Source organism: Equus asinus, chromosome 10 (assembly GCF_041296235.1).
Source record: "Equus asinus isolate D_3611 breed Donkey chromosome 10, EquAss-T2T_v2, whole genome shotgun sequence".
NCBI classification, from domain to species: Eukaryota; Metazoa; Chordata; class Mammalia; order Perissodactyla; family Equidae; genus Equus; species Equus asinus.
In genome coordinates this window covers 107,834,124-107,858,843 of record NC_091799.1, presented here as the reverse complement: position 1 = coordinate 107,858,843, position 24,720 = coordinate 107,834,124, and the positions used below count along the sequence as shown (strand labels likewise).

Genomic DNA, 24,720 nt, shown 5'->3' with positions numbered 1-24,720 from the left:
TCCTGCACCCCCATTCCCACTCTTACATTTTAAATTCACCAACAAAGTGAGATGAAACCCTGGGCCCCCGCCCTTGACCCAACAAAGGCAGAACCCCATGCGCCGTCTCTCCCGTGACCTCGCTGTGTGGCCCAGGAGTCTGTGTCCCCCCAGGACTGCGAGTGACAAACCTCGTCTCGTCAAATCTCCCTGGTGTCCTGCAGAGGACGACCCACAGGGGCTGGTCCAGCCACAGCGCGGCTGCCCACAGGCGAGGCGGGCACACAACCCCTTACAGCCTGCGGCCTCGTGGATGTGCAGACGGGGCTGCAGGAGAGCGGGGGGCCCCTGAGCTCCAGCCGGCCCATCTGTGGGCTCCCCCCAACTCCGCAGCTCCTGCTTCACGCAGACTCTGTGACCCGGACCCCAGACCTGCCCCCGACCCCAAAACTGTTCCCAATGTTCACCCTGCCTCCACCCGGAGGGGCTCCATGTGGGATGCTCACCTGCCCGCTCAGGGCCGCTGCCTGCCCTGGCCTCACCCAGCACACGTGGGCGCTCACAGGCCTTTGTCAGTGGGACGAATGTACTGCCACCCTGCTTGACCTTCGGGAGGTGGTGACCCACTGGACCACATCCTCTCTCTGATGGCCTCTGTTTGGTTTCCCGTGTTGGGGGGCTGCCTGGGCCGTTCCCTCCAGGTGTCTGTCCCCCTGCCCTCCCTCCCCCGCATGCCTGGCTGCAGCCAGCGCCCGTCGCCGACACTTCTGAGTCTCCTCTTGGTCTCGTCTCCCTCCTACCTCCAGACTCGCTGACTCCAGCATCTGCAGACTAATCCCCTTGGCGCCGGGGAAGCCTCACAGTCAGGCTGAGCCAAACCCCAGCCGGCCTCCCCACCTCCCGCTCATGCCCGCGGGCACCTCCCACCCGGCAGCCGACAGGCGTGAGCACCTGGCTTCAGAGTTGGAAGCCGTGACACTGACAACGGACAGGACCATGTGTTTCTACATTCAGAAAACTATTTCCAAGGCTGCGTGAGAACCTGCCCGGAGGCCGGGCTCACGACGGGGCGGGCGGAGACCTGCGAGTCCGTTCTCCCCGTTGGAGCCGCCAAGAGTTGTGCCACGACCACATCTTGAGGTTTGATGGAATCGTAACAATGGTAAAGAAAGCAGAAACAAGGGACTCGAGAGGACCAGCAAGGACGTGCGCGAGCGCCCTCAGGGGGTGCAGTGGCCTGTGCGTGTCCTCGTGTGTCTGTGCCACTGTAAACACAGTCTGTGCCAGACCATCAGCCAGGACGAGGTCCGGCTGCGGACAAGGAAGCGTGGCATATCTGCCACCCACTGGGTCTGGGCTGCCTGCTGAGCGGCTGCGCCCTAGCCATGCCCCGTGGGCTCGGGGAGGTGCCTCAGGGCTGTGGCAGGAACACCAGGGACGTGCCCTGCCAGGTGAGAGCGAGGCCAGTCACCTGGAGACCTCAAACCTGAGGTTGGGACGTCAGCTCGAGGCAGCACACGCAGCACTGGGGGTGCAGGGTGCCGGCCGCCCACTTCACCAGGGCACCTGTGGAGAGATGGTGTGGTCCCTGCAGGCCGCGGAGCTGTAACCCCTGTGTGCGCCCCCGAGAGGGAGGGCTGCCCGAGACGAGTGGGCCACGTGCCCTATATCCAGCAGGCGCTACGGCAAGGTGGGCACAGGTGGGGGCCAACCTCCCTCTGGCGGCCCCTCCTCCTGCACCCGTTATGTCTGCCCCTTGGGTGAGAGTCTCGGCAGGGCCACCAGAGCACGTCCTGCTCCGGGCTCGGCTGTTCACGCTGAGAAGCAAGCCGAGCGCCTCCCCCCTGGTCGTTCTGTCCCAGCTTGGACAGCGTGTCCTCAGAGAAGCTGCCTGTGGGGGCCCACAGGAACAGTGTGTGGGGAAGGAGCCCACGAGACGGCCTGCCCAGGCCTGGAGGAAGGGGCCAGGCTTTCCTAGACAGGGGGGTCAGGTATCACCATCACCTGTGAATCCCCCAGCATGACCACAGACGCCACCCTGCACTGGGAGGATTCCCCGGTGTTGCTGTGGAGAGGGTCTGCTGGGGTCAGAAGCAAGAAGGGGGTTCTCCAAGCAGTCAGACTAGTGGCCTCCTGACTTCTACATCAGGTTCTCATGAGTCTGGCTAATGTGAGTTGCACCTGTGAGACACACCCTCTCTGAGACTCTGACAAAATCATCTCTAGGTGGGCAAAGCCTGTCCAGCTCCATCCTCAGTGACAGTGTCCTGGTGAGGCCAGCCCTGAGTACAGCCAGGTGAATCTGCAGGTGGGCTGGGACCCCATCATGGGCCTTCCCCAGACTCTCTGCACCCGTGGTGGACGGCCCAGCTTTGGGCAACGCTGTAAGTCCGGCTGTCCCAGGTCAGGAGGCTGATGCGGAGGCCATGCTGGGAGCGCCGATAAGCACAGGGTCGGCAGCCCTGCTCAGGCGGCCCAGGACAGAGCCAGACCCTACCCCACGCCCTTCTTACGATAGGAACCAAAGTGAAAGTACCGTGAGGCAGAGGGCGTTTACCGGCACGACAAGGGGGACTGATCCTGGCAGGGGGAGTTTACGGCACGACAGGGGACTGGCCCGGCCGGGTCTGGTGGCAGCCGGGTCGCGCTATCCCACAAGCCAGCCTACGCCCGCTCTACACCTGCCTTGAACGCCAGCTGCATGGTGTCCAGGGTCTGGGATGGCCGGCAGACGACAGACAAGGCGACCACGTACTCCCGCAGGTCCATCTTGCCACCTCCGCTCTGCCCAAGAGAACAGAGACATCTCAGAGGACAGCCCAGCCCCGAGAGTGGAGCACGGGGCTCCACTCCGCCGGGAGCTGCAGCTGAGCTCCGCCCGGACTCGATACGGCCCGCCGACGTGAAGAGCACTCTGGAAGAACACTGACAAGCAACGGGTTTCTCCAAGGTAACTGCACCACGTGCGCCTCTGAGGCTGTTATAATTAACCTCCATGGGGATGACCTGCCCCGGAGGTTTCTTGAGAAAGTGCAGGTGAGGTCACAGCCACCACCGGCCAAGGCTTTGCTAAGACAGAGCAGCAAACTGCAATGCTCCTATCAGGGCTCCAGGAACCTCGCCTGCTAGCAGTCAACAACCAGCAAGCAGAGTAAGGTGAGTCCAGGCTGTGCGTGCAGAACCCCCAGCACCAGGCTAGCTGCAGACCCAGCGTGCACCATGTGAGGGTTCTCAGTGGGGCAGGTGGTCAGCCTGGGACAGGCAGTGGCTCTGAATGAGCAGGCAGCTGTACTGACAGGGGCGGGCCAGTGGGGTGGAGGGGGAGGGCGAGGTCACAGGGGCAGAGGGAGGACTCCTGGTAGAGGAGGTGAGGGGGACCTGGGGAGAGGCAGGACCCCTGGTCAGAGAGGAGGAGGTGGGGAGGACCTCGGCAGAGGGAGGACCTCTGGTCAGAGAGGAGGAGGTGGGGAGGACCTCGGCAGAGGGAGGACCTCTGGTCAGAGAGGAGGAGGTGGGGAGGACCTGGGGCGAGGGAGGACCCCTGGTCAGAGAGGAGGAGGTGGGGAGGACCTCGGCAGAGGGAGGCCCCCTGGTCAGAGAGAAGATTCTGGTCAGTTGTCTAGCTCCGTGTCAACCACAGGCCACAGGTTATGGGGCTGGGGTGGGGGAGGCACCCGGTGTCTCCTGAGGGTAAATGCCAGCCTCCCCACAGCTGCCCCAGACCCCATGCTCGAGGTGTGGGCATGGGCAGTGGTCTCAGGCAGGAGCGCGGGTGCCACAGAGGGCGTGTCCCATGAGGCCCCAGGCCTGCCCGTTCTGCTCTGGGGTCAGAGGTCCTCCGTGAAGCAGAGAAGTTCCTCCCACAGAAAACCACTGTGCCCTCGAACCAGCAGAAAATGACAACCAGCCCGCACATGGTGGCGAGGTGCCAGTGCTCAGCGAGGGTTCGCTCACAGCTCGTCACGCACAATGTCAGTGCCCGCGTGACTCACTCCATCCTCCCAGTTCTGACACAGGCCAGACAGGCTGCTCCTCACTGCCACACCGAACACGCTATATTGTCCCACAGAACACGTTATGTTGTTACACAGAACACTCAGCGTTGTCACACGGAACACACTGTGTTGTTCACATGGAACACGCTATGCTGTCCACACGAAACACAGGATGTGGTGCACACAGAACACACATGTTCGTGGCTGAGAGCGCCCTCAACAAGCCCTGCGGTGTGACTGGCTCCTGCCGGCCCCCCGCACAGGCGTCCACGTTGCGACACAAACCCCCAGGAGGGAGCAGTGTCAGGGCTTTCTGGCCAACAGGGGCACCCGCCCTGCCCCGTGCTCTGCCTCCCACCCTCCCGGGGCCCCGTAAGGCCACCCTGCATTTCCAGGGCTGTGGTGACGTGAAGGTGGACTCCTCGTGCAGCCAGACGTCTGACCTCATCACAGGGGTGGAGGGAAGAGGGGGTGGGTACTACACCAGGGAGAAACCCCCCACACAGACAGAGGCCGCGGAGGGCCTCCAGGCTGATGGCTGAGCGAGGCCTGGCTGAGTGGGGTCGCGGAGGTCGCTGTGGAAGGGGCCACGGGCCAGGCCAGCATCGCAGTGTGGGATCAGTGGGCCTTCGAGCAATTCGCTTTACAAACACCCCAAGCGCCAGGCACATTCATCAGCAAAGCTTAACCTCAATGTCGAGTTGTACGTGCACTTGAAGGCGTGGGAGAAAATGCCCCGAGCGACGGGGCCGGGCGGGCCGGGCAGTGAGGGCCACTCTGCTTCTCCACCTACGTTCTAGTGAAAACCACGTAACCCTGGACAAGTCGGAGGTTTCCCCCCAGCGCCCTCGGGGGCGACAGCCCTACCTCGTCAAACAGGGAGAACAAGTCTTCCACTGCGGCCGAGGCCGGGACCTGAAGGAAGGCCGCGAACTCCGCCAGACGGATCTTCTCTCCTCGCCTTGTCTTCGCACTTTCTGCGTATCTATCCAGATCCTGCTCGAGTTTTTCTGGTTTTAGGCTAAACAAAAAAAGAGGAACGGTTCTTCCACACGATGACGGGATGCGAACAACAGGAGGGTGTTCCTGTCTGAAGACCCAACGAAATACTAAACTCGCTCATCGAACAAGCAACCAGTTCACTGTCAGGAAGAGGTGCTCTCATTCTTGGGACGTGCACGGTGTGTTTGTCTAAGTATCTTTGCCACCATTTACGCCCCTGCACGTGTGGAACCCCACCCTCGAGCAGGTCAGTCTGAGGGCCGGGGGGTCCTCCCGGGGCATCCAGAGAGACAGGTGGCGCCAAGCATGAGGCTTCTAGGATAGCTCCGTGTGGACTGACACTGGCATTTGGAAACCCCAGCACGCTGAGGATGAGCACTGTGACCCTCTGCAGGCGGCCCTCGGCGCCCGCCACCTCCGGCCCACTCGCCAACAGGTGCAGGGCGGACACCTGAGAGGGCCGGAGCTCCTCCATCTGCAAGATGCGTCTCAGCTGCGCACCTCAGGACTCCCCATGTTGTCAACAAACCGCGCTTCGGTGTCTGTCACCTTTGTCACTGGCACCCACAGCCTCACACCCGTCACAAGGCTCGTAAGAAAAACCAGAGAACTCACCCCAGGCCCCTCACCAGCCTGGCGAATTCCAGAAGGCAGGTATCGGCGGGGAGACGAAGCTGTCCTTCCGCCAGGGCCAGCTGGCAGTCCTCATATGTGTAGTCGGTTACGGGGACGCCCAGGGCCCTGCAAGAGAGGGAGGAGGGCGCACGCCATCAGCCCAATCCCTCGGGACAACAGAGGGCCACTGGGGTGCAGCAGGAGCCGGCGAAGGCCGTTGAACAACACAGGCCCCTGTACAGGCCCTTCCCGGGGGTCTCGCCCGAGTCAGCGACAATGGCAGAAATCTGTGCTCCTGCAAGTCCAGCGTCCTGCTCTGGGAGCCCAGTGGGGTGCGCACCACGTGGCCATCTGTCCACGAGAACACATGTGTTAAAGGGATCCCTCCCGCGTGGGGTCTGAGACATCCTCTGTCTCAGGTAAATGACGCTGTCCTGAGGTGTCAGTGTTTAGTTTTGGAGCCCCTGTAAAACTGACTTCAGCTAAATATTAAAAGGAGAAACTGATCTGAGCACAGGTGGTGTCAAAGGTGGAAGTGAAAGTCAGGGAAAGAAGTTGTTTCTGGAGAAACGACGTCACTCCGCTGACGTGTGCTGGGCGGCTGGAGAAGTGAGCAGCTCGCCACGGAAGGCCCCGGTGCGGCCATAGCGCTCGGCCAGAGAAAGAGCCTGGGGAAGCAGAACAGGCCAGTGGCAGCAGAATGAAGCCAATGTCTAAAACCTTTAAAAACTGGACTAAAACATCCAAATACGTGAAGAGACCTGAGGAACAGGTGAAGCCTTCCAGACTCCAGATCTCAGGGCTCATCATGCAGCCGAGAGTCACCCCTTCAGACTTCTGTCCTCATAGCAAAGGGGTTTCCAGTGTTTCGAGAGAACATGTCGGGCGAGGGAAAAGTGCCCGGGACAACGGGAGGAACAGGCCGAGGACAGCAGGGTGAACCCACCTTCAATGCCCGCTGGGTTAAAGGCTCACAGCCTCTCCCCCTCCTAACTGGAGGAGGGCAGGCATGGTTCCCTGAGCTGTGCCCACCTGCCAGTGACAAAAGGAAGTCTGCCCCTCAGGAATGGGCATCTGCGGGGCCTGCAGGACAGGACGGACTGGCCAGGAAATCTGGAGGCAGGAGGGGAGATGCGGGCCCCGAAGCCCCAGCCCCAGCTGGGCGCTCCTCTACACAGCTGCGTCATATGCCATAAAAAATAGCCCCGTCCTGACTGTTACAGAACACACATTCATGGCAGGAGATTTACCAAGGAGAGAAATGGAACCCGCCCCCAGCCTCCGGAACTGCCTGGGCTGTCAGTCACTTCCACAGCAGTTCCCTGTTGCCACAGCAACACTGGGTGCAACCGCGTAACAAGGAAACAGGCACTTGCAGACGTCTTTCTTGGCTTTCAGAATCCCCCTCAGAAAACTTGGGGATAAACATGTGGGGAGAGAAGTCAGCAGTGCACCAGCAGCGTCTCAGACTGGTCCATGGAGAGGTGGGACAAGGCCAGCTCAGGGACTGCCTGCAAAGCTCCCAGGGGTCCTGGCCCCTCCCAGGCACTTAGGGGGACTAGGGGTCAGGGAGGTAACCGCCCACCTCCAGGCTTCCAGAATCCCACTGCGGCTGCTGAGGCAAGGGGGCGCCTGATGAACAGCTGCCCTTCTCCATCAAATATATGGTGCTCCTCCTCCACCAATGCGGGGAGTATCTGACATCACGAAAGTCTCTTTAGGACACACATTTTTAAAAATTTTAATAGTTAATTTATTTGGGGCTGGCCTGGTGGCGTAGTGGTTAAGTTTGTGCAATCTAGTTCGCGGTCCGGGGTTCCTGGGTTCAGATCCAAGGCACGGACCTACATACCACTCGTCAGCCATGCTGCGACAGCATCCCACGCACAAAATAGAGGAAGACTGGCACAGATGTGCGCCCAGGGACAATCTTCCTCACCAAAAAAAAAAAAAGTTAATTTATTTGAATGCATACTAAAAAAAATTACACCTAACCTGTGAAGCCTGCAATTCTGTGGATATTATTTCTTTATCAAGAGTTTGGACAAGGGTGTCACTGAGCACCCAGACTTCCCAAAGGTTGAGAGGATGAAGTGCATCCTGAGCACTGGCAGCTCCATACGGTCCCCAGGCGTGATTCTGAGAAGAGGGAGATGGAAGTCCAGAGGGTGGGTGCCCAAGAGGAGAGGGGAGTGTCCATGGACTGTTCCTAGTGCCTAACTTTCTGAGGAGCGTGTGGACAGCCTGAACCGGGCTGAGTTTAGCTCACTAGCGTTGAGGTGAATGCATGATTTTGCTCAACATGGTCCCATAGAACCCAGTGAAGTGGGGTCATGACACGTGTCCAGACGGAGCTCATTTCAGGAGCCTCAGTCACACCAGGTCAGCAACAGCACCATCAGAACCCCTCTGCAGCCACGCAGACGCCCCCACGGGGACACTCAATCCCAGAGCCGCTGAGCCCTGAGACCCCCTCCCGGCACCACAGTGGCCAAACTCAGAGGCAGCCCCTGCAGCCTGTAAGCAGGAGAAGAGGGGAGAGGATGGGACCCGGAGGGAGGAAGGCGGGCAGAGGGGTGGGGTGTGGGCTGACACTACTGCTCGCTGAGGCAACCGGAATTGTGTGCAAGTGGGAAGTAAGACTGTTGCCAAGTGCACACGCTCACTGAGTACGCAGCACAAGTCATACACCAGAGTGAGTGTGCAAATACCATACTTAACTCGGTAAGATGGAACAAGAACATTAATAAACACTATATGGGGAGAGGACAAAATCAAGCTCCAGGACACGCCAACCCAATCCCCTCGTCTGCCTGGGGCCGGCGCTCTTGCCCACGGCTCCACTGCCTGTCTCCATTGGGCGCACACGGACATGGCACTCAGGTGACTGATGACTATGGTCACGTCCGAACTTTGTAAAACTAAGTGGCAATGAAACACCTTCCCATTGTTGAGCAAGCAGAAATGTCACCTGGCAAGCAAGAGTCCTGAGCAATACTTAGGGAAGTCCAGGCCCTAGGCATCCCAGCCACAGAGGAAGGAGGGTGCTCACTCACGCTGCCATGACGCGCCGCACGTTGCTGGCGTACAGCACAGGGTCCTTCTTCTCCGCCTCTGAAGGGCTGTACACGGGGAGGAACTGAGCACAGAGAAGGATGCGTTACTTCCATGAGCATCACAAGACACCTACCTTACCAAGGCCACCGCAGGTAACAACCCTGAGTCTGACAAAATTAAGATCTGTCGAAGCACTTTCTATTAGAATTGTCTTTGAAGTTGTCACAGGCACACGCACACACACAAAATGCATGCACTGCACCCACATACATGCACACATACACACACCTGTGTGAAAACTCACAACCCAGCATTCCTCACCAGCAGGGCCTGCTCCACCGAGACAGAAGGTGTTGCTTTCCTGTGCACTGTATTTCCAACTTCACACAGGGGCTTAATGTTTAGATGCAAAGAACTACCTGTGAGCTTCCATTTCTAAAGGTCTCAGCTTTGTGTTGTAGAAAGCACAACCAATTTTTTCTACTTGAAAGATAGACTTTTTAGCTTATTGACATCTACTGCATTTTGAGATTACAATACGGTGACCCATGAACACACATCTTTGCGTGGGCAATGCTTACACAGCTTTTTAAGTGACTAAGTCCCACACTTGGGTGCCAACCTCACTGTGCAGAGAAGACCATCACCCAGCCCTTTTTCTTTAAAATGGGTATTTGGGAATACAGGAACATCCTGAAACCCTATCAATTCTCATCGTATAATTCTAATCTGTCACTTACTGCTACATTTTTAAAAACTATGTTAATTGCAACAGTTTCTCACATTAGCTTTGGTATCTTGTAGGAGTAACATGAGTAAAGACATTTAGAGTGACTTCACAAAGCCATACGGTTTCTTCTCAACTCTTAGAGTTAGAAACCAGGTCTGAAATGGAGCCGTTCACACTGGGAGGCCTGGGCAGCACCGGCATGTCCTCTTGAGAGCCTCACTCCCCTGGGGCTTCCTGGCTACCTGCAGACGAGCCACGTGAAACATCCTAAGTGGTGGGCCTGCCACCCTCGGCCCAGGCCAGGGCTCTTTCAGCTCAGTTCTTTGTAATTAAGTGGCTTATATTCTACCGAAGTGAAAATCCTGGCTGAAAGCTGGGCTCATTTGTAAATTCAGTGTTACTCTGTAAAATTTATCAGAGGGTAGCTAATTGTTTCATTAAATAATTTAAGTTGCCCATGACTCATCTTTAATTTTCAGGTGCGGGAGTAGCACATTAATTCCCTTTTGAAGAAAATAAACTCTATTCTTCATCCACTCAGATAAAATTTACAGGCTGCACAAATGTGACTGTATTTGATTTAGCTGAGAGGATGGGTGTTGGGACTTTAGAGACATAAATGGGCTGAAAACTGGGAGGCAGCCTACAGCTCTAACCAAGTATTAAACAGAGGATAACAGCATGACAAATTTAGCAGTATTAGAATCAGGTAAAAATAAAAGCCCAAAAACCAATTCATTGTATATGTGCCAATTCTATATGCCCTTAAGCTATGCTAATCATAATAAAAGAATGAGGGGTTTAGCTTCCTTGTTGACTTTAAAAAAAATCCTATCTGAATGGATTCAAAATCATGCAAGAGACACAAAGCCATTGATGCAAAAACCAGCGGAAGCACCTCTAAGGAGCCCTGAGAAATGGAGAGTTCAAAGCAAGACAGACAACATATAACATTGTATCTGTACAGACATCAATGTGACCTTGTATACCATTGTATCTATTTAGACCCCCAACATAACATTGTGTAACACTATGTCTGTACAAGCCTTAATATAACATTGTATCTATATAGAAAACACAACATTGTCTGTACCTGCAACACTGTATAACATTGTATCTACACTGACAATATAACATTGTATTTATACAGGTCCCAATACAACACTGCATAAAATGTCATCTACACAGATCTTAATACAACACTGTATAACATTGTATCTATGTAGACCCCAATGTAACTCTGTGACACTATATCTATACAAACCTCAATTTCCACTTGATTGTGAAACTGACACAGCGTGAGCCACAGGATTTTCAACCTTAAAAACCAACAGATTTACAGCATTGGTTAAAAGATTCTCACTTCCTTTTAGTTAAATCACTTCCACTTCTGGAGCCAAGTCTCCAGACCCCTTTCCTTGCACAGGGCACCAGCAGGCAGTTAATTCTCCTTCAGGAGCAGACACTTAGCCTTCCTCAGCCTAAATCCGAACCTTAAAACACAGTGATGACTGACAAGGCTAATTTTATTAAATAGTAGTCTTCACTGTTCTCATTAAAGACACCCACGCCTGTAGCTTTGGTCTGCCCTGCAAGCTACCATTTCCCAAGTCTGTCCTCCAGCTCAGGAAACCTCATTTACCTGACACCTGTCCCCACCCTGGCTGTCCCCTGGGAGCACTCACTGGACAGGCCCTAAGTTATACCATCCCCAAGCCTGGCTCCTGGAGTTCCTGACCTCAGAACCAGCATTGCCATCCTTCTATTTGCAGGAGTCGGAAACGGGGAGCCATTTGGGTCCCCTGTTCTTGGGCCCTCACTCACTCCCCCAGATGGATAGTCTCCCTCTTAATTCTCTTTGTATGCACCCATTTGTTTCTGCCTCATCACTGCCAGCTCCAAGCTCAGGCCACAGGACCCTGAAGGAGCCCTTCCTGGGCCTCCTCCCAGCTTCCACCTCACTTCTTGCCATCCACCCTCTGCACTCCAGCCTTGGGAATATTATCGCCTCTCCTCAGATGTGCTGCCCCTCATGGCACCTCCCCAGAGCCCTGTTCCAAGCCCCCTGGCAAGGCCTGGGGGTGCTGGGGGGGCTCTGCCTGGCCTCACCACTCTGTCCCACCTCCAAATACCAGCTCAATGCTGGCCCTGCAGGCCCAGTGTGCCTGGAACCCCATGCCCCCCTTGTAGCTGTGCAAGGGGAGGTTGCCCCGGGAGCTGCCTCCTTCTCTACCAGGGACCCCAGGTCAATGACGTGCTGGAACCCCTGAGCTGACAGACACGGGTGGGAAGAGAGGAGTTCTTGCGGGTACCTTCCCGTTGGGTGGAGACATTAAGTCCCGAATCCATGAGTGAGGACTGCCCGATTTGTATATCGAGTTTCCACAATGGGCTGAGGCCAGCAGCTGTCAAAGGGCCCCAGGTCAGGGTTCAGAGTTTTCACACTTGCTAAAGGAACTGGAGTACACAGGTCTCTTGAGCGGCCCCCGGGCTTTCCCAGGAGGACAGGACAAACAAGACAACACGGCGTCTGACTTACGCTCCGGGGCCTTGCCACGTCCATGTGATGGTGTCCTGGGGGCAAGAAGGAGAGAATGAGCCACAACTGGACATCTGGTGCCACAAGTCCCTACGTGTGCCGAAAGGCTCTTCCCTCCACAGCCGTGCCTGCCTGTCCTGGCCCCGCTCCAGGCTCTTGCCCTCGCCCCCATCCCAGCCCACCTCTGACCCCGGACGCTAGCCTCCCCTTCCTCTCAAGTTCCCTCTAGGGCAGGGAGAAGGTGGGTGCTCCCTGGGGACCCAGATTCCCCAGGAAGGCTCATCCATCTTCCCACAGCTCCACGGTTACCAACTCCAGTGTCTGCCTAAGACCTCGTCCCTGTTCCATTTTTCTGCCCTCCCCCCTCCAGGTGCCCCTGGCAACTTCAGTCCCCCATGTGGGCACCTGCTCTATCTGTTGGCTCCCTCAGATGTGCTCAAGCAGGGCCTGTAACACCTGCCCTGCTCGTCACTGTCACCTAGCCACATGGTGCTGTTGGCAGCCTCATTCCAACTCCACACCCGCCTGTACCCCTAAAGGTCCTCGGCTCGACTCTTGGTCAGAGACACATTCCAGCAGGTCAGCCCCAGGCTCGGGAGGGGCAGAACAAACCACTGTCGGGGCTGCCTCTCCGCCCACTGTGTGCCCAGGGCTCCACCCATGGGGGGATCTCAGACGCGCTCCAGCCTCAGCATCAGCAGCTGCATGAGCCACCTAGGTGGGGACACAAGCCCTGATTCTACCCTGACCCTGGTCACTCACGTGGGCTTCTCTCCTCTGCAGTCCTGACACCCACCTGCACCCCGCTCAGGGGCTCCTAAAAACCCACCTGCCACATGGCCTCCCTCAGCCCGCCCCCCCCCCCCCCACAGCTCCCTCCCCTGCGTGGCTCTGTTCTCCCTGCAGCTGATGAAACACGAGCGCAAGGCAGACGTTCTGCTTCTCTGACAACTAAGCTGGATCTAAGAACCCAGTAGGGGCACCCTGCTTAAGATAAGCTGACGGAATCAACTTAAAAACTGGAAAATCTAGAGCTCTACACACCGATGACAGATTCTCTTATTCTTAGAAACTGGCTAACGAACACCACTCCTCAGAGTTTCAGTCACGTACCGTAAGAGCAATGTTATCTGTGAGTTTGCGTGGCTACTGGTTCTGACTGACACTTATTTACTGGCCACTCAGAGAGCCTCTGCTGGGCCTGTCCACACCTGCAGGCACAGAGTCCAGCGTGCAAACCTTGGACCCTGCAGGCCTGGCCTGGCAGCCCTCATGCTCACAGATGTCACACGTAATTCTGCCATCTGGACCAGCGACTCCAGACCCCACCGTGTCATGACCTGCCAGTGTCTTGTTTTGTGTCATAAAGACGCTGCAACAGGGAGAAAGCTCAGTGTCATGAATGAATCTGCCTCCTGTGTCCTCCATCGAGAAATAGTCCAGTGCGCCCAGCACCCAGGCAGGGCCAGGGGACACAGGTCCCTGTGGACCTCTCTCAGCTGCAAGAGTCCTTCATCTACCACCATGCAAGGACGCCCACCAGGACGGGGTTCCAGCAGAAGTGAGGTGCAGCAGGCACACGGGAGCCTGGCACCCGCCCTGAGCAGGTGGGCTGACTGTGTCTGAGGGGGCAGGGCATCCTCAGGGCGCGTGGGAGGAAGGCCAGCCATGGTTGCCTCACAGACTCGGAGGCCGAGGCCACAGCGGGACCTGGCAGAACCTGCTGACGCCTTGTCCAGCCCCTCTGAGCCAGGGGTCTGTCAACATCACCCAGGACCTCTTTTATTTTGCTCTTTTAGAACAAACAAAACCTCTGCACCTGAAGTGGGCACTAGAAAGGCGCATCAACCGTAAAGTCACTTAATTCCTTTCTCTCCTGCTGCCTCCAGGCTTCCAGAACTCAAATATTCCTAATTTAAAAATTTCCTGGAGTCTGAACGGGGTCGTGAGAGCTGCTGAGGATGTGGGCGGGAGGGGTCTCACACCAAAATGTGGATGGATCCCACGTGAGGAAGGGCCGCAGGTTCACGACCTACGAAAGAGGGGCTTTGTGGGTGAATTCTAAGGACTATTCTGGAATACTGGCGTCGATTAGAAACAGTACATTAAAACACCCCACACTCCTCATTCCCAGGTAATTCACCTTAACATGAGCCCCCAGGAAAACACACTCACCAGCTTGTTTGGGTACCGTAAAACCACCGGCTGGACAGGGACTCCCGGAATAAAGGCTCCTGCAGAGAAAAGGACGCAACTCATTTCCGAGGCAGCAGGTCCTCTGCCTGCGCACCTCATGCCAGCCTCAGAATAAAACGGGCTTTTCTGCCAGGCCCTCCTGGCTAATCGTCATTCAGTGCCTGGAGGGTTTCCCAACCTCTGTGCTGCCCTTGAACATGCACAGAAAATGCCAGGTCGTGGCCCTGCCCAGCAGGGGACAGACAGGAGCGTCTGCAGGCCGAGGGCACAGGTGGGAGTGCAGGTCTCTCCTGATTTCTTGAGAAGAAAAAGAAATAACTAAGAAAACTACCTACCAGGCTTGAAGGTAATCAGGCAAGTCCTGTTGGTGCACGTGCCCTCGGGGAAAATCATTATCTTGAAATGGAAAAATGAAAAGGCTGGCATTAAAGGGACATGGCAGCTGTCAGTCTATCCTCTCTGCTCTGAGGTCACGTGGACCCTTGAACCATACTCAGGGGAAGGGTTAAGACGCACCATGGAAGGTTTGCTGACTCCCTCTCTAACAGTGGGTTCCCTAAAAGCTGGAAGCAACACAAGGATGCAATCAGCATGCCTCCTAGACAGCGGGTTTGTAAACGGGCAATTGCTGGTGCCCACCCTCTGCCGTGAGGACCAGGCACGGTGCACAGGACGCACTGTGCACGGGGCAGGACAAGGCACAGACGGAGGGCCCCAGGCTGGGCGGCTTGGTGAGGGCTGCCAGAGAAATGCCTTCCCCACTAGGGCCCCAGTTACTCTGAGTTCACTGACTTCCAGCCAGAAAGTGTGACCTGAACCTCCCCCATTGTTGGAAACACAGCCCGTGTGGTTGCTTTCAACTCCACCAGCACTGCACCAGTGTGGGTCAAACCCTGGCACCTAAGGACCATGCAGGTTAGCTGAACAGAGAGGGGGATGCCCCTGGCTGTGGGGGTGGCAACCAGGGCACCCTGAGGGCATGGGTGCTGTGGGCCAGACATTCTAGTGTTTCCTGAGCTGCCAGAACCCAGGGAGTCCTGTGGGATGTCCAGCTTCTCAGTGTCAGCTCAGTTGAAAAGAAAAACATGCAGGGTGGGTCAAACACATCCACGGCCAACATGGGCGAGGCCCCCACCTCACAGCCTGGGCCAGGCCTTCCTCACATCCCAGGAACCACAAACGTGCAAGCATGCCCAGTCCAGGGTTTTTAGAAGCAAGGAGACACCCCATAGACTAATGCACTATTCAGACACGAGACTGTGCTGACCCCTGAGGGCAGGTCAGCAGCTCTTTCTGACCTAGAACTTCCAAAAAATTCATTTTCAATAAAGATGACTCGAGATGCATGTAATAATTGTTTTGCCTTCTTTCTTTCTTTTTTTTTTTTTTTTTTTGGCTGAGGAAGACTCAGCCTGAGCTAACATCTGTGCCAGTCTTCCTCCACTTTATATGTGGTCGCTGCCACAGCATGGCTGACAAGTGGTCCACGCCTGGAATACAAACCCAGGAACCCAGGCCACAGAAGTGGAGCACGCTGAACTCAACCACTGAGCCACCGGGCCAGCCTCTCCTTATTTCTTTTCATTTTAAGACTCCAGAACCAAAAGTACCTGATACTCAGCACATTCTTGGACTTGCAAACTCATCAAAGATAAAATGAAACGAAACAATCCAGCCCCAGGGAGGTGAGCTCGGGACCCTCTGTTGCCCCAACTCCATCTCTAAGTTAGCATCTTTTGGAATAAATCCACTCAAAACGCAGGGGGGGACCGAGTTACCTGCGGCCACTTTCCGTTCGACTGGGCGCGCCTCTTGATCTCTTCCACCGTCTTCCTGCGGGAGTCCTTGTCCGACCGCGACACCAACAGTGGCCGGATGTGCTGCATCAGAGCTGAAAGAGAGGGGGCGTTCCTGTGGGCAGGACCGGGGGGTGGGGGCCAACAGGGGCTGCCCCACGGCGCCCGGCTGGTGGTGAGCCCCCTAGAGTCGCCCCGAGAGCTGAGCCATAGGGTGGGTGGTGAGTCAAAGCCTGACCACGAGGGAATCAGGAAAATTACTAAAGCTTCTGGGGAACTTAGATGTCAGTGGAAAGCCCCACAACCTTCAAGACCCAAAGTAACCACACAGGGTGTCCATGGATGACAAAGCCGAGAAAGGGAACGGGGGGCTGACCCATCCATGGAGCAGAGCCTTCAGTCACCACTGCTAACAGCTGAGGGGGCAGGGGTCAAAGGACCCAGGTCAGAAGGGCCTGGGGCACATGGCTCGGACCCCACCAGCCCCTGCTGTGGATTGAACTGTGTCCCTCAAAGGCAGGTTGACGTCCCGACCCTGGGCCCTGTGGCTGTGACCTCATTCGGGAACAGGGCGTTTGCAGACATAATCAAGTTAAGACGAGTTGGTGCTGCTTTGGTCTGGGCCCTAACCAATGACAGGTGTTCTTGCAAAACAAGGGGGAGCAAATGCAGGTGGAGAGGATGCCAGTGGTGATGGAGGGAGAGAATGGGTGCTGTGGCCTCAGCCAAGGGGCACCAAGGACTGTGGGGGCCACCAGAGGCTGGAGAGAGGATGGAGTGGATTCTCCCTCAGAACTGGCCCTGCCAACACCTTGATGCTGGACTTCTGGCCCCGGAACAGTGAGAGAGCACACTTCTGTTGTTTCAAGCCCCCAATTTGTGGTACTTTGCCATGGTGGCCCCAGGACACTCATAAGCGCCGACTCTAACCACTGGGCAGCACGGCCTCCTGTTAGGCACGGACGCTCAGGGCTCCCTCGACCAGACGGTGGTGCTCTCGCAGGACGATTTAAAGGTGGAAGAGAAGGGAGACTCCTTAGAAGGAGAAGTGTGAATCCACTTCAGAATAGACTGCCCTCAGCAGGAACTTCCTTTCTTGGAAATGGTGGCCGGAGCCCTGACAGCCCATCACCCCGAGGGTCGGGCAAGTCTGCAGCACCACCTGCTCTGCCCCAAGGTCAGTCCCCGCAGGACCCGAGATGAGCTTCGAGCTTCTTTTCTGAGCATTTTTACTGCTTGTGAGGAATAATATTTCATGAGTTCTTGGAGGGGTTCTGAAGAGCAAAGAGCAAATTTATTTTAAAAAACTTCTATCCACTTGGGTCCCTGGGACTCGAAGGTCTAAGATGCACGTGGATCTCAGCAGGATTTCTTCCTTTGCCTTGAAACGTTTTGCTTTTCCACCATTCTGGGACCCGTTCCAGCCTTCCTCTCCGGTGCTTCCTGACTCTGCTCAAAAGGACAACGGGCAGGAAAGGGAGGAACGAGGGAGCTGCCTAGAAGGACGAGGCGACAGCGACGTCAGCGATCCTGACGGCCTCTCAGCTCCCTTCTGCTCTGCCCGAAGAGATGGGCTGTGAGCTGCATATTTACCTTCAAAACCAGGAAAATAGGGAGCATAGTTTGGGATGTGCTGTTTCTGAATTATAATCAAAATTTGTAATAAAATGGTGTGTCATCATCCCTTTCCTCTCACTTGTCAATTATCCATAAAAGGTCTGAGAAATCTACAGTCTGTATGAAGGACCCCGGCACAGAGGATGTGCTGGTGACCCTCCCTGCTGACCCCGAGACTAGGGTCAGCAGGTGGGGGCCTGGGGCCCAGCTCTGACCTCGGAGCCCCAGCACTTCCAGCTGAGGAGCTTCAGACACCCTGAACTTGGGATGTGGACGGACGGGTGTGACTTGAGCTGTGATGGAAGCCGAGGTTTCCAGAGGGTTCTGTGTAATTTGTCCGTGAAGCACAGTGAGATGCCACCCTCCCCAAGCCCAGAACTTCCCCAGAATGTGACACGCCACAGCCTGAAGCTTAAAACTTCAGAACACCACAGAAAACAGAACACCAGAACAAGTATCATGTCTGCAAAACCCCAAAGGGCTCCCCGGGCCCTCAGCAGGGACCAGGCTCCTTCACAGTAGGGGTCTGTGGAGACCTCCAGAAGCATGAAAGTAAGCCACAAACTTGCCAATGTCACGGTCTCTGCCTGGCTTTCAGAAACTCTTGGAGTTTAACCCGACTATTCAGGCACATGGTGTATAAGTCCTTTCTTTGGAAATCCAAGCTCAGCTGCTGGGCCGCCATGGCCACGGCCGTCCTGAGCTTCTGCGAACCTTTGCAGGAAGCTGGGTGAGCGGGCCGCCCCTGCCTGCCCCACGGGCCTGCCTTCTCTCCACTTTTGTTTTCTAACCAACGTCACTGAAACCACCTCGGATGAGACCATTATGTCTGTGAAGGATGTGACACCACTCCCAGGGACCAGACCTCCACCGTTCTCTCCTCCACCATGTGAGGACACGGCAAGAGGGCGGAGGGGGGTTCTTGCCAGAACCCGACCACACCGGCACTCTGAGCTCAGACTCAGCCTCCAAACTGCGAGCAATAACGTCTGTTGTGTAGAAGCTGCTGGTCTGCGTTACTTTGTGACAGACGCCACGTGGTCCACATGCAACCAAGGAAACATTGGTCAGCATCCACGTCGCCAACAGCGCACGATCCTTACACCCTCTCTCAGAACATTCCTCTTATCAGAAGGACAGAATAAAACATACACAACGTTCTCTGTATGCGAACACTGTCAGGTGCCAGGTGGAAACTCAGAGAAGGCGGATGGAGTGGGGACCCTCCACCCCGTAGCTCTCACCCCAGCCCCGCCCACCTCCTGCCTGGACCGGCCCTGCTCCAGAATCCGCCGCAGATGTGCTCAGCATGAAGCACGGGTGATCCGAGATGGTTCAGCTGGAAAGGTGGAGAGGCTGGTGGGTGAGGAGGTGAGCAGCAGACACGGGGCCAGGGCGGAGCTGCCGGAGTAGGAGCGGGGCCAGGTGGTGATCGCTGGAGATAGAACCATGGGGCTGAGAACCACTGAGAACCGGCCCGGGAGTGCGCCTGGACTGTGCTCGGCTGGGCTGGCCAGGCTGGGCGTGGGAAGGCGTTTTCATCCTTAAAGCGAGGGGATGGGGCAGACTGCCCGGGATTCCTTACAGGATTATCTGACACTAACGGTGCAGCGCCCTCAGTGGTGACCCCAAAAAGATGTGCCCATGTCCTAACCCTGGAACCCGTGAAGGCAACATTTAGAGAAAAGGGTCTTTGCAGATGAAGTTAGTTAAAATCTTGAGATGGGATCACCCTGGTTATAACAAGTGTCCTTAGAGACACACAGAGGAGAAGAAGAGACACACAGGGAGGAGGCTGCGTGACGACCGAGGCAGAGGCTGCAGTGATGTGGCCACGAGCCCAGGGACGCGGGAGCCACCAGAAGCTGGAAAGATCAGGAACAATCCTGCGCTAGAACCTTGGAGGGTGAAGCCCTGCCACACCTGATGTCAACACCTGGCTCGGGAACAGCGAGAGCGCAAATTTCTGCTGTTGTAAGATACCAGTCTTGCAATCCGTCCTAGGGAGTCAGACATTCATAAACCTGGGTGTGGGGAACAGCAACGAACGCCCCGGGACAGAGTGACTGAGTGCCCCAGACCGCCAGCATCCTGTGTGATGCTGAACAGAACTTGAAGAAGCACTTGAGCCAGTGATGATATTTGAGGGCACTGTGTGCTAACAAAACATGGAGGTCACCACAGTTAACATCACGGAGGAAATTACAACAGGGAAAGTCAGGGACGCACGGCCAGGTGCCTAGTTCACGTGGGCGAGACCTGCACTGGCCAGCTGGGGGCTCACCCACTCCTAGTAGGACAGGGGGCTCACTCCATCCCTGCGGTGGGGGATCACTCAGCCCCATGGGGTTGGGGGCTCACTCACTCCCAGCAGTGGGGGCTCACTCAGTCCCATGGAATTGGGGGGTCTCACTCCCAGCAGGGGGGGGTCTCACTCAGTCCCATGGGATTGGGGGGCTCACTCACTCCCAGCAGTGGGGCTCACTCAGTCCAGGGGATTGGGGTGGACACTTACTTCCCCATATTGGGATGTCTCTGCTCTCCGCCTTCATCACGATGGAGGACATCGTCATGGTGATGGGGATGGCATCGAAGTAGGACGAGTGCGGTGCCAGGGTGAGGATGGCTGCCTCGGTGGGCAGGGCCTGCCGCCCCTTCACAATCACCCGGTGGAAGCCGCCAGCAAACCACATGGTGCGCAAGATGGCCCTGAGCAGGAAGTCCACGACCCTGCAAAAGAGGACGCTGGGGTCAAATGGAGCTGAGCTGGCGGTCACAGCCTGCACTCTCCACGCCTCACGAGGGCACTGCCAGTGCATGGACACCGCCACTGGGATCCCAGCCCAAGCTCTGTGACCTCCGTGCAGCCCAAGCCGACACACCTGCAACAGGGGTGACAGAGATGTGCGACGGGGAAAGGAAAAGGACGCCGTGCTCTCTTCCTTCCCTTGCAACGTGCAGTGGGTGCCTGTCCATTTGTCTCCTCGAGAAAACCAAGGGGCCGGCTCTGCCACATTACACAGCAGTATGAAGATAGCACGGGACCCCAAATATAATAGAACAAGGCTCACGTGCAAAATTAAAGACGCCGGTACCTTCATGCTAGGAAATGATTTATTAGCATTCTAAGTACATACGTTTAAAATAAATAAAAAGTCAAACACCAACAATCCATACTGAAATCCAGAGTGAAATCCAGACCTGAGCTCAGGAGCAGAGACAGCTGTGCAAAAGGTCCCCCCCCCCCCCCGTCTCACCTCCCCCAGGTGCCTGAGGTTTCCCAAGTCAGACGTCACGTTACGAAAACGAGCCTCTTCTGGATGAAATTAGATGGGCAGTAAATCGGAAAAATAAAGTAAGTCAGCCAAGATTAACTGAACTTGTTTCCTATTTATTCTTTTAAAATGTGAGGGAATTTAAGCATTTAAACCTACACATGCCCTTTCATGGGAATCTCTGACAGCTCCACACTGCATCACGATTTAACACGTCCCTGAAGCCACACGGGGTGCATGGCCACACGCGCCAGCCCCCGGGGGAGAAGGAGGCACCTGTACAAAGAGCCACGTCCCTCTCACTCGGCTGCTGGGTTTTGTGGGTAATCACTGGGTAAAATCACCACCTAGAAACACAGGAGCCTCAAACCTGACCAGCTTGACTTCCCAAGGGATTTAAAAACCCTCTCAAGAGAATTCTAGAAGCTGAGTCCCGACAGATCTGAGCAGCAGCCAGCGGCTGGAGGAGCAGGGAGGCCCTGAAGGAGCACCTTGCAAAGACCGCTGTCTGGACGGCAGAGAGGGACTGCCAGGTCCACACTAAGATGCCGGGGACCAAACTCTGATGCTCCATTTCTGGAGCTGGGTGTTGTTACACAGCTACACGCTTTTTAATTATCTGTTCAACTGCACATTTTTACATGCGCTTTTCTGCAGGCATGTTATTTTTCACAATAAAAACATGTACAAAAATAAAAGCCAATAGATGCCCACTAATGCATAAGGAAGAAGAAAGGAGGCTGCGAGGGAGGTTGCACGGGGAACAGGAGCTGGCCCCGGGAAGGCAGGTTCAGAGGCAGGAGGAAGAGGAGAGATGGTAAAAAATGAGGATATAATCTTGACCTTTCTATTAGAGACACAACCCTCCCCTCAGGTCAAAAGTCCAAACAGTACTCAACAGATCTGTACCAGGAGGGAACAAACCAACCCTGACAATTCCCTAAAGACCTTGGAGAGAGGCCATCCTAAGTCAAACGACCCACTGGGAAGGCTGCATGGGCGCACGGTCAGAGCAAAGCCCTGCTCACTGTGCAAAGTTGGGGCCCAACACCATTCACCCCAAGGCAAAGGCAGCTGGCGGCCAGCCTGAGGCCCCAGAGCTTTCCTAGAGAAAGTGAGTTGAAGACAGATCCACGTCCATGAGAACCATCCTCCACTCGTCACTGGGGAGGACACCTGAGGATCTGAGATGTGTGAGCAGAACCAGCCCTGGGAGAAAGCAGACTGCGAGGTGAGGAGACCCACAGTGCATGCACCAGGGGGGCTGGACATCCCCCGCTTCAGTGTGGTCAGAGTCGGGAAGAGCAGGTGCTCTGAAAAGGTGCAGAGAGTAAGAAAAAGAAAATGCTCTTGGAAATCGAATATTGCACTGCAGAAATGACCACGCCCCTGGACAGGCTAGGAGGGAGGGGCAGGAAATCTCCCAGAACACACAGAAGAAAGGACAGAACCATGCGCTCTTCGAAGAAGGCAGTGTCCTGGGATAGACACAGATCTTCAGCACCACGTCAAGCTGCTGAGCAGAATGAATTTAAAAAGAGGTCTCATCCTGAGAAAGTTCTATGGAGAATTTTCCAAATTACCAGGGACAAAGAGAAGACCCTCAGCCCTCCCAGAGAGGAACGAACAATTACTCCAGCATCAAAGTCGCGGCTGTCGGCAGGCAACGCACTCGCACTTGCAGAGCTCAGACGACGTGGGCTGTGGAACCTCTGGGCCTGGAGGCTGCTGCACAGTCAAGCTATCCATCGACTGTGTCGGGAGAGCAAAGACATTTCAGACACAAAGTGAGCCCAGGTTCCTCTTGCACATCCTCTTGCTGAGAAAAGAACCCGAAATTCCAGGAAGTCTTGGGCAAAAAACAAGGGGAAAAAACCACAACAAAACGGGCCCAGGAAATTGCAGACCATGCCCCAGAGCAGTGGGAAGGCACTGAACCTGGCAGACAGCGCGGCTGCGGGACGTGGAGTAGGGGCTCCAGGACCCTCTGGGAGCAGAATGCAACCCCATCCAGTGGCTGTGTGACCAAGAGGGTGGAGCGTCTTGAGGTGACACTCAGGGTCACCCTTCTTTTTGTAACAGCAACATGAGAGGTATTTAGAAATTGTGTAAAGAAGGAAAAAACATTAGGAAGTGCAGTTGAAACATGAGGCACGCTGGGGGCACAGAACATGGGAAATCGTGGGGTGAGGACATCCGTGCCCATGACGAGCGTGCTCCACCAGGAGGCCCTGCAGTGTGCAGGTGCACCGGGTGGCAGCTGGGGTCTGTGCATGATGGACAGCTCATTCCTTAGGACCACGGAGCCCACAGCGGGAAGCCACAGGCAGACGGGGACCGTGGACCCTGCAGCAGAGCGGGAGGGCGGGGCGGGCCTGCAGACGAGCTTTCCAGCAGCCGCTCTCCTTCATGGCTTTGTTTTCATGCCACATGCGTATTACTGGGATAAAACCAAGAAAATGGACGAGAGGAAAATCCACCCATTCGTCCACCGCTTCCCGAGTACCCGCTTTGCCAGGCACGGGTTTAGAAAGCACTGGGGACACATCAGCGAACCCTGCCAGGATCCCCGCCTGCTGGAGTTCAGTCTCTAGCAGGGGAAATAAGGATTTTTAAAAAATTAGTGAATTATGGAGTAAATCAGAAAGGGATATCATCCACGAAAAATAAAAATAAAAGGAGGGCAAAGTGAGGAAGGTCAGGAGCAGCAGAGGAGGAAGTGATGAGTGAAGGCAAGATGGGAAGAAGAGTCAACCCCATGTACATCTGGGTGATGCATACTCTGGGGAGGACAGCCTGTGCAAAGGCCCTGAGGCAAGAGGGTGCTTGAGTGTTGGGGAGGTGGTGAGGAGGCTGGGTGGCTGGAGAGGAGGGAGGAGGAGGATGGGGGAGGGACGGCAGATGATGAGGACCTTGTAGGGGTTGAAAGGACGAGACATTTACTCCGGGGGACGCAGACATGGGAGCTTCTGCAGGGCTGAGAGCAGAGAGCTGTGCTCTGACTTCCATTTGTAGGGGACCCTGTGGCTGCCGTGTTGAGACGCAGAAGCAGGAGAGCAGGTGACAGGCTATCCCCGGGCCCAGGGGAGCGTTGATGGTGAGGGCCCCAGGGAAGGGGGACCGGGTGGAGGGGTCAAGTGTGTCCTGAAGGTGGAGCCAGCACATTTCCTGCTGGTATGGATGGGAGGTGTGAGCGAGAGGAAGGGTGGGGCTGACTCCCAGGGCCTGGCCCAGGCCACAAAGGATGATGGTCGCCATCCACAGACGAGGGGGCTGCGGCTAGAACGGGTGGGGAGATGGGAGCCCAGAGGTCCTGTTTGGGTGTGTGGAGCTGGATACCACTTACTGATGGCAAGCTCTGGGGCTCCGGCTGGAGGACAGGTCTGGGAGCCGCAGGCTTGTGGACGGTCGTCAACGCCCCAGAATGAGATGAGCTCATGGAAGGGCTCAAGGACCATGGAGGGAGTCGGGGTCGGGGCAAGAGGGGGCCGAGAAGGGCACACAGAGGAGGAGGCCACCAGGAGGGGGTACGGCACGTCCAGTTGAGGGAACATCCTGACCCAACCCTGGAACGGACCGCCGAGGCCTTGGCACCCTGAACACCCAGGCCCGTGAGGCAGGGGCGAGAGCTGGATCTGCCCGGGTCTTTGGGAGAGTGCAGAGAGCACGGATCTGCAGTTTCTGATGGTTCTGCCGTGCGAGGGAGCCCAGAGGTGGGTGGGAGCTGGAAATGGCAGAGGTGACAGACAGCCTGTGCACTCTTGGGACCCTCCGGGGCTGAGCATCGACCCCTGATGATGCAGACGAGGGTCCTGGGGCTGCAGCTGTGAGGAGCGGCGTGCTCACAGCTGGGACAGGCTGGCTGGGAGCAGGGGCCATCCCCGGGCAGCAGGTGGAGGCAACGCCAGGCTGCAGACGC

At 56.1% G+C, this 24,720-nt stretch overlaps 1 protein-coding gene across 1 annotated transcript in view; it reads right to left on the bottom strand.

Moving 5' to 3' along the window:
* LPCAT1 (lysophosphatidylcholine acyltransferase 1) overlaps positions 1 to 24,720 on the bottom strand; it is a 68,061-nt gene that overhangs the window by 4,133 nt on the left and 39,208 nt on the right. Inside the window, exons 3-12 of the mRNA XM_044779512.2 lie at positions 20,042 to 20,256; positions 15,892 to 16,004; positions 14,449 to 14,509; positions 14,093 to 14,151; positions 11,918 to 11,952; positions 10,643 to 10,697; positions 8,648 to 8,730; positions 5,592 to 5,717; positions 4,842 to 4,995; positions 2,665 to 2,763 (exon numbers count right to left, since the gene is read on the bottom strand). Of these exons, the coding sequence (XP_044635447.2) occupies positions 2,665 to 2,763; positions 4,842 to 4,995; positions 5,592 to 5,717; positions 8,648 to 8,730; positions 10,643 to 10,697; positions 11,918 to 11,952; positions 14,093 to 14,151; positions 14,449 to 14,509; positions 15,892 to 16,004; positions 20,042 to 20,256 (1,000 nt within the window). The remainder of the gene's footprint in view (positions 1 to 2,664; positions 2,764 to 4,841; positions 4,996 to 5,591; positions 5,718 to 8,647; positions 8,731 to 10,642; positions 10,698 to 11,917; positions 11,953 to 14,092; positions 14,152 to 14,448; positions 14,510 to 15,891; positions 16,005 to 20,041; positions 20,257 to 24,720) is intronic.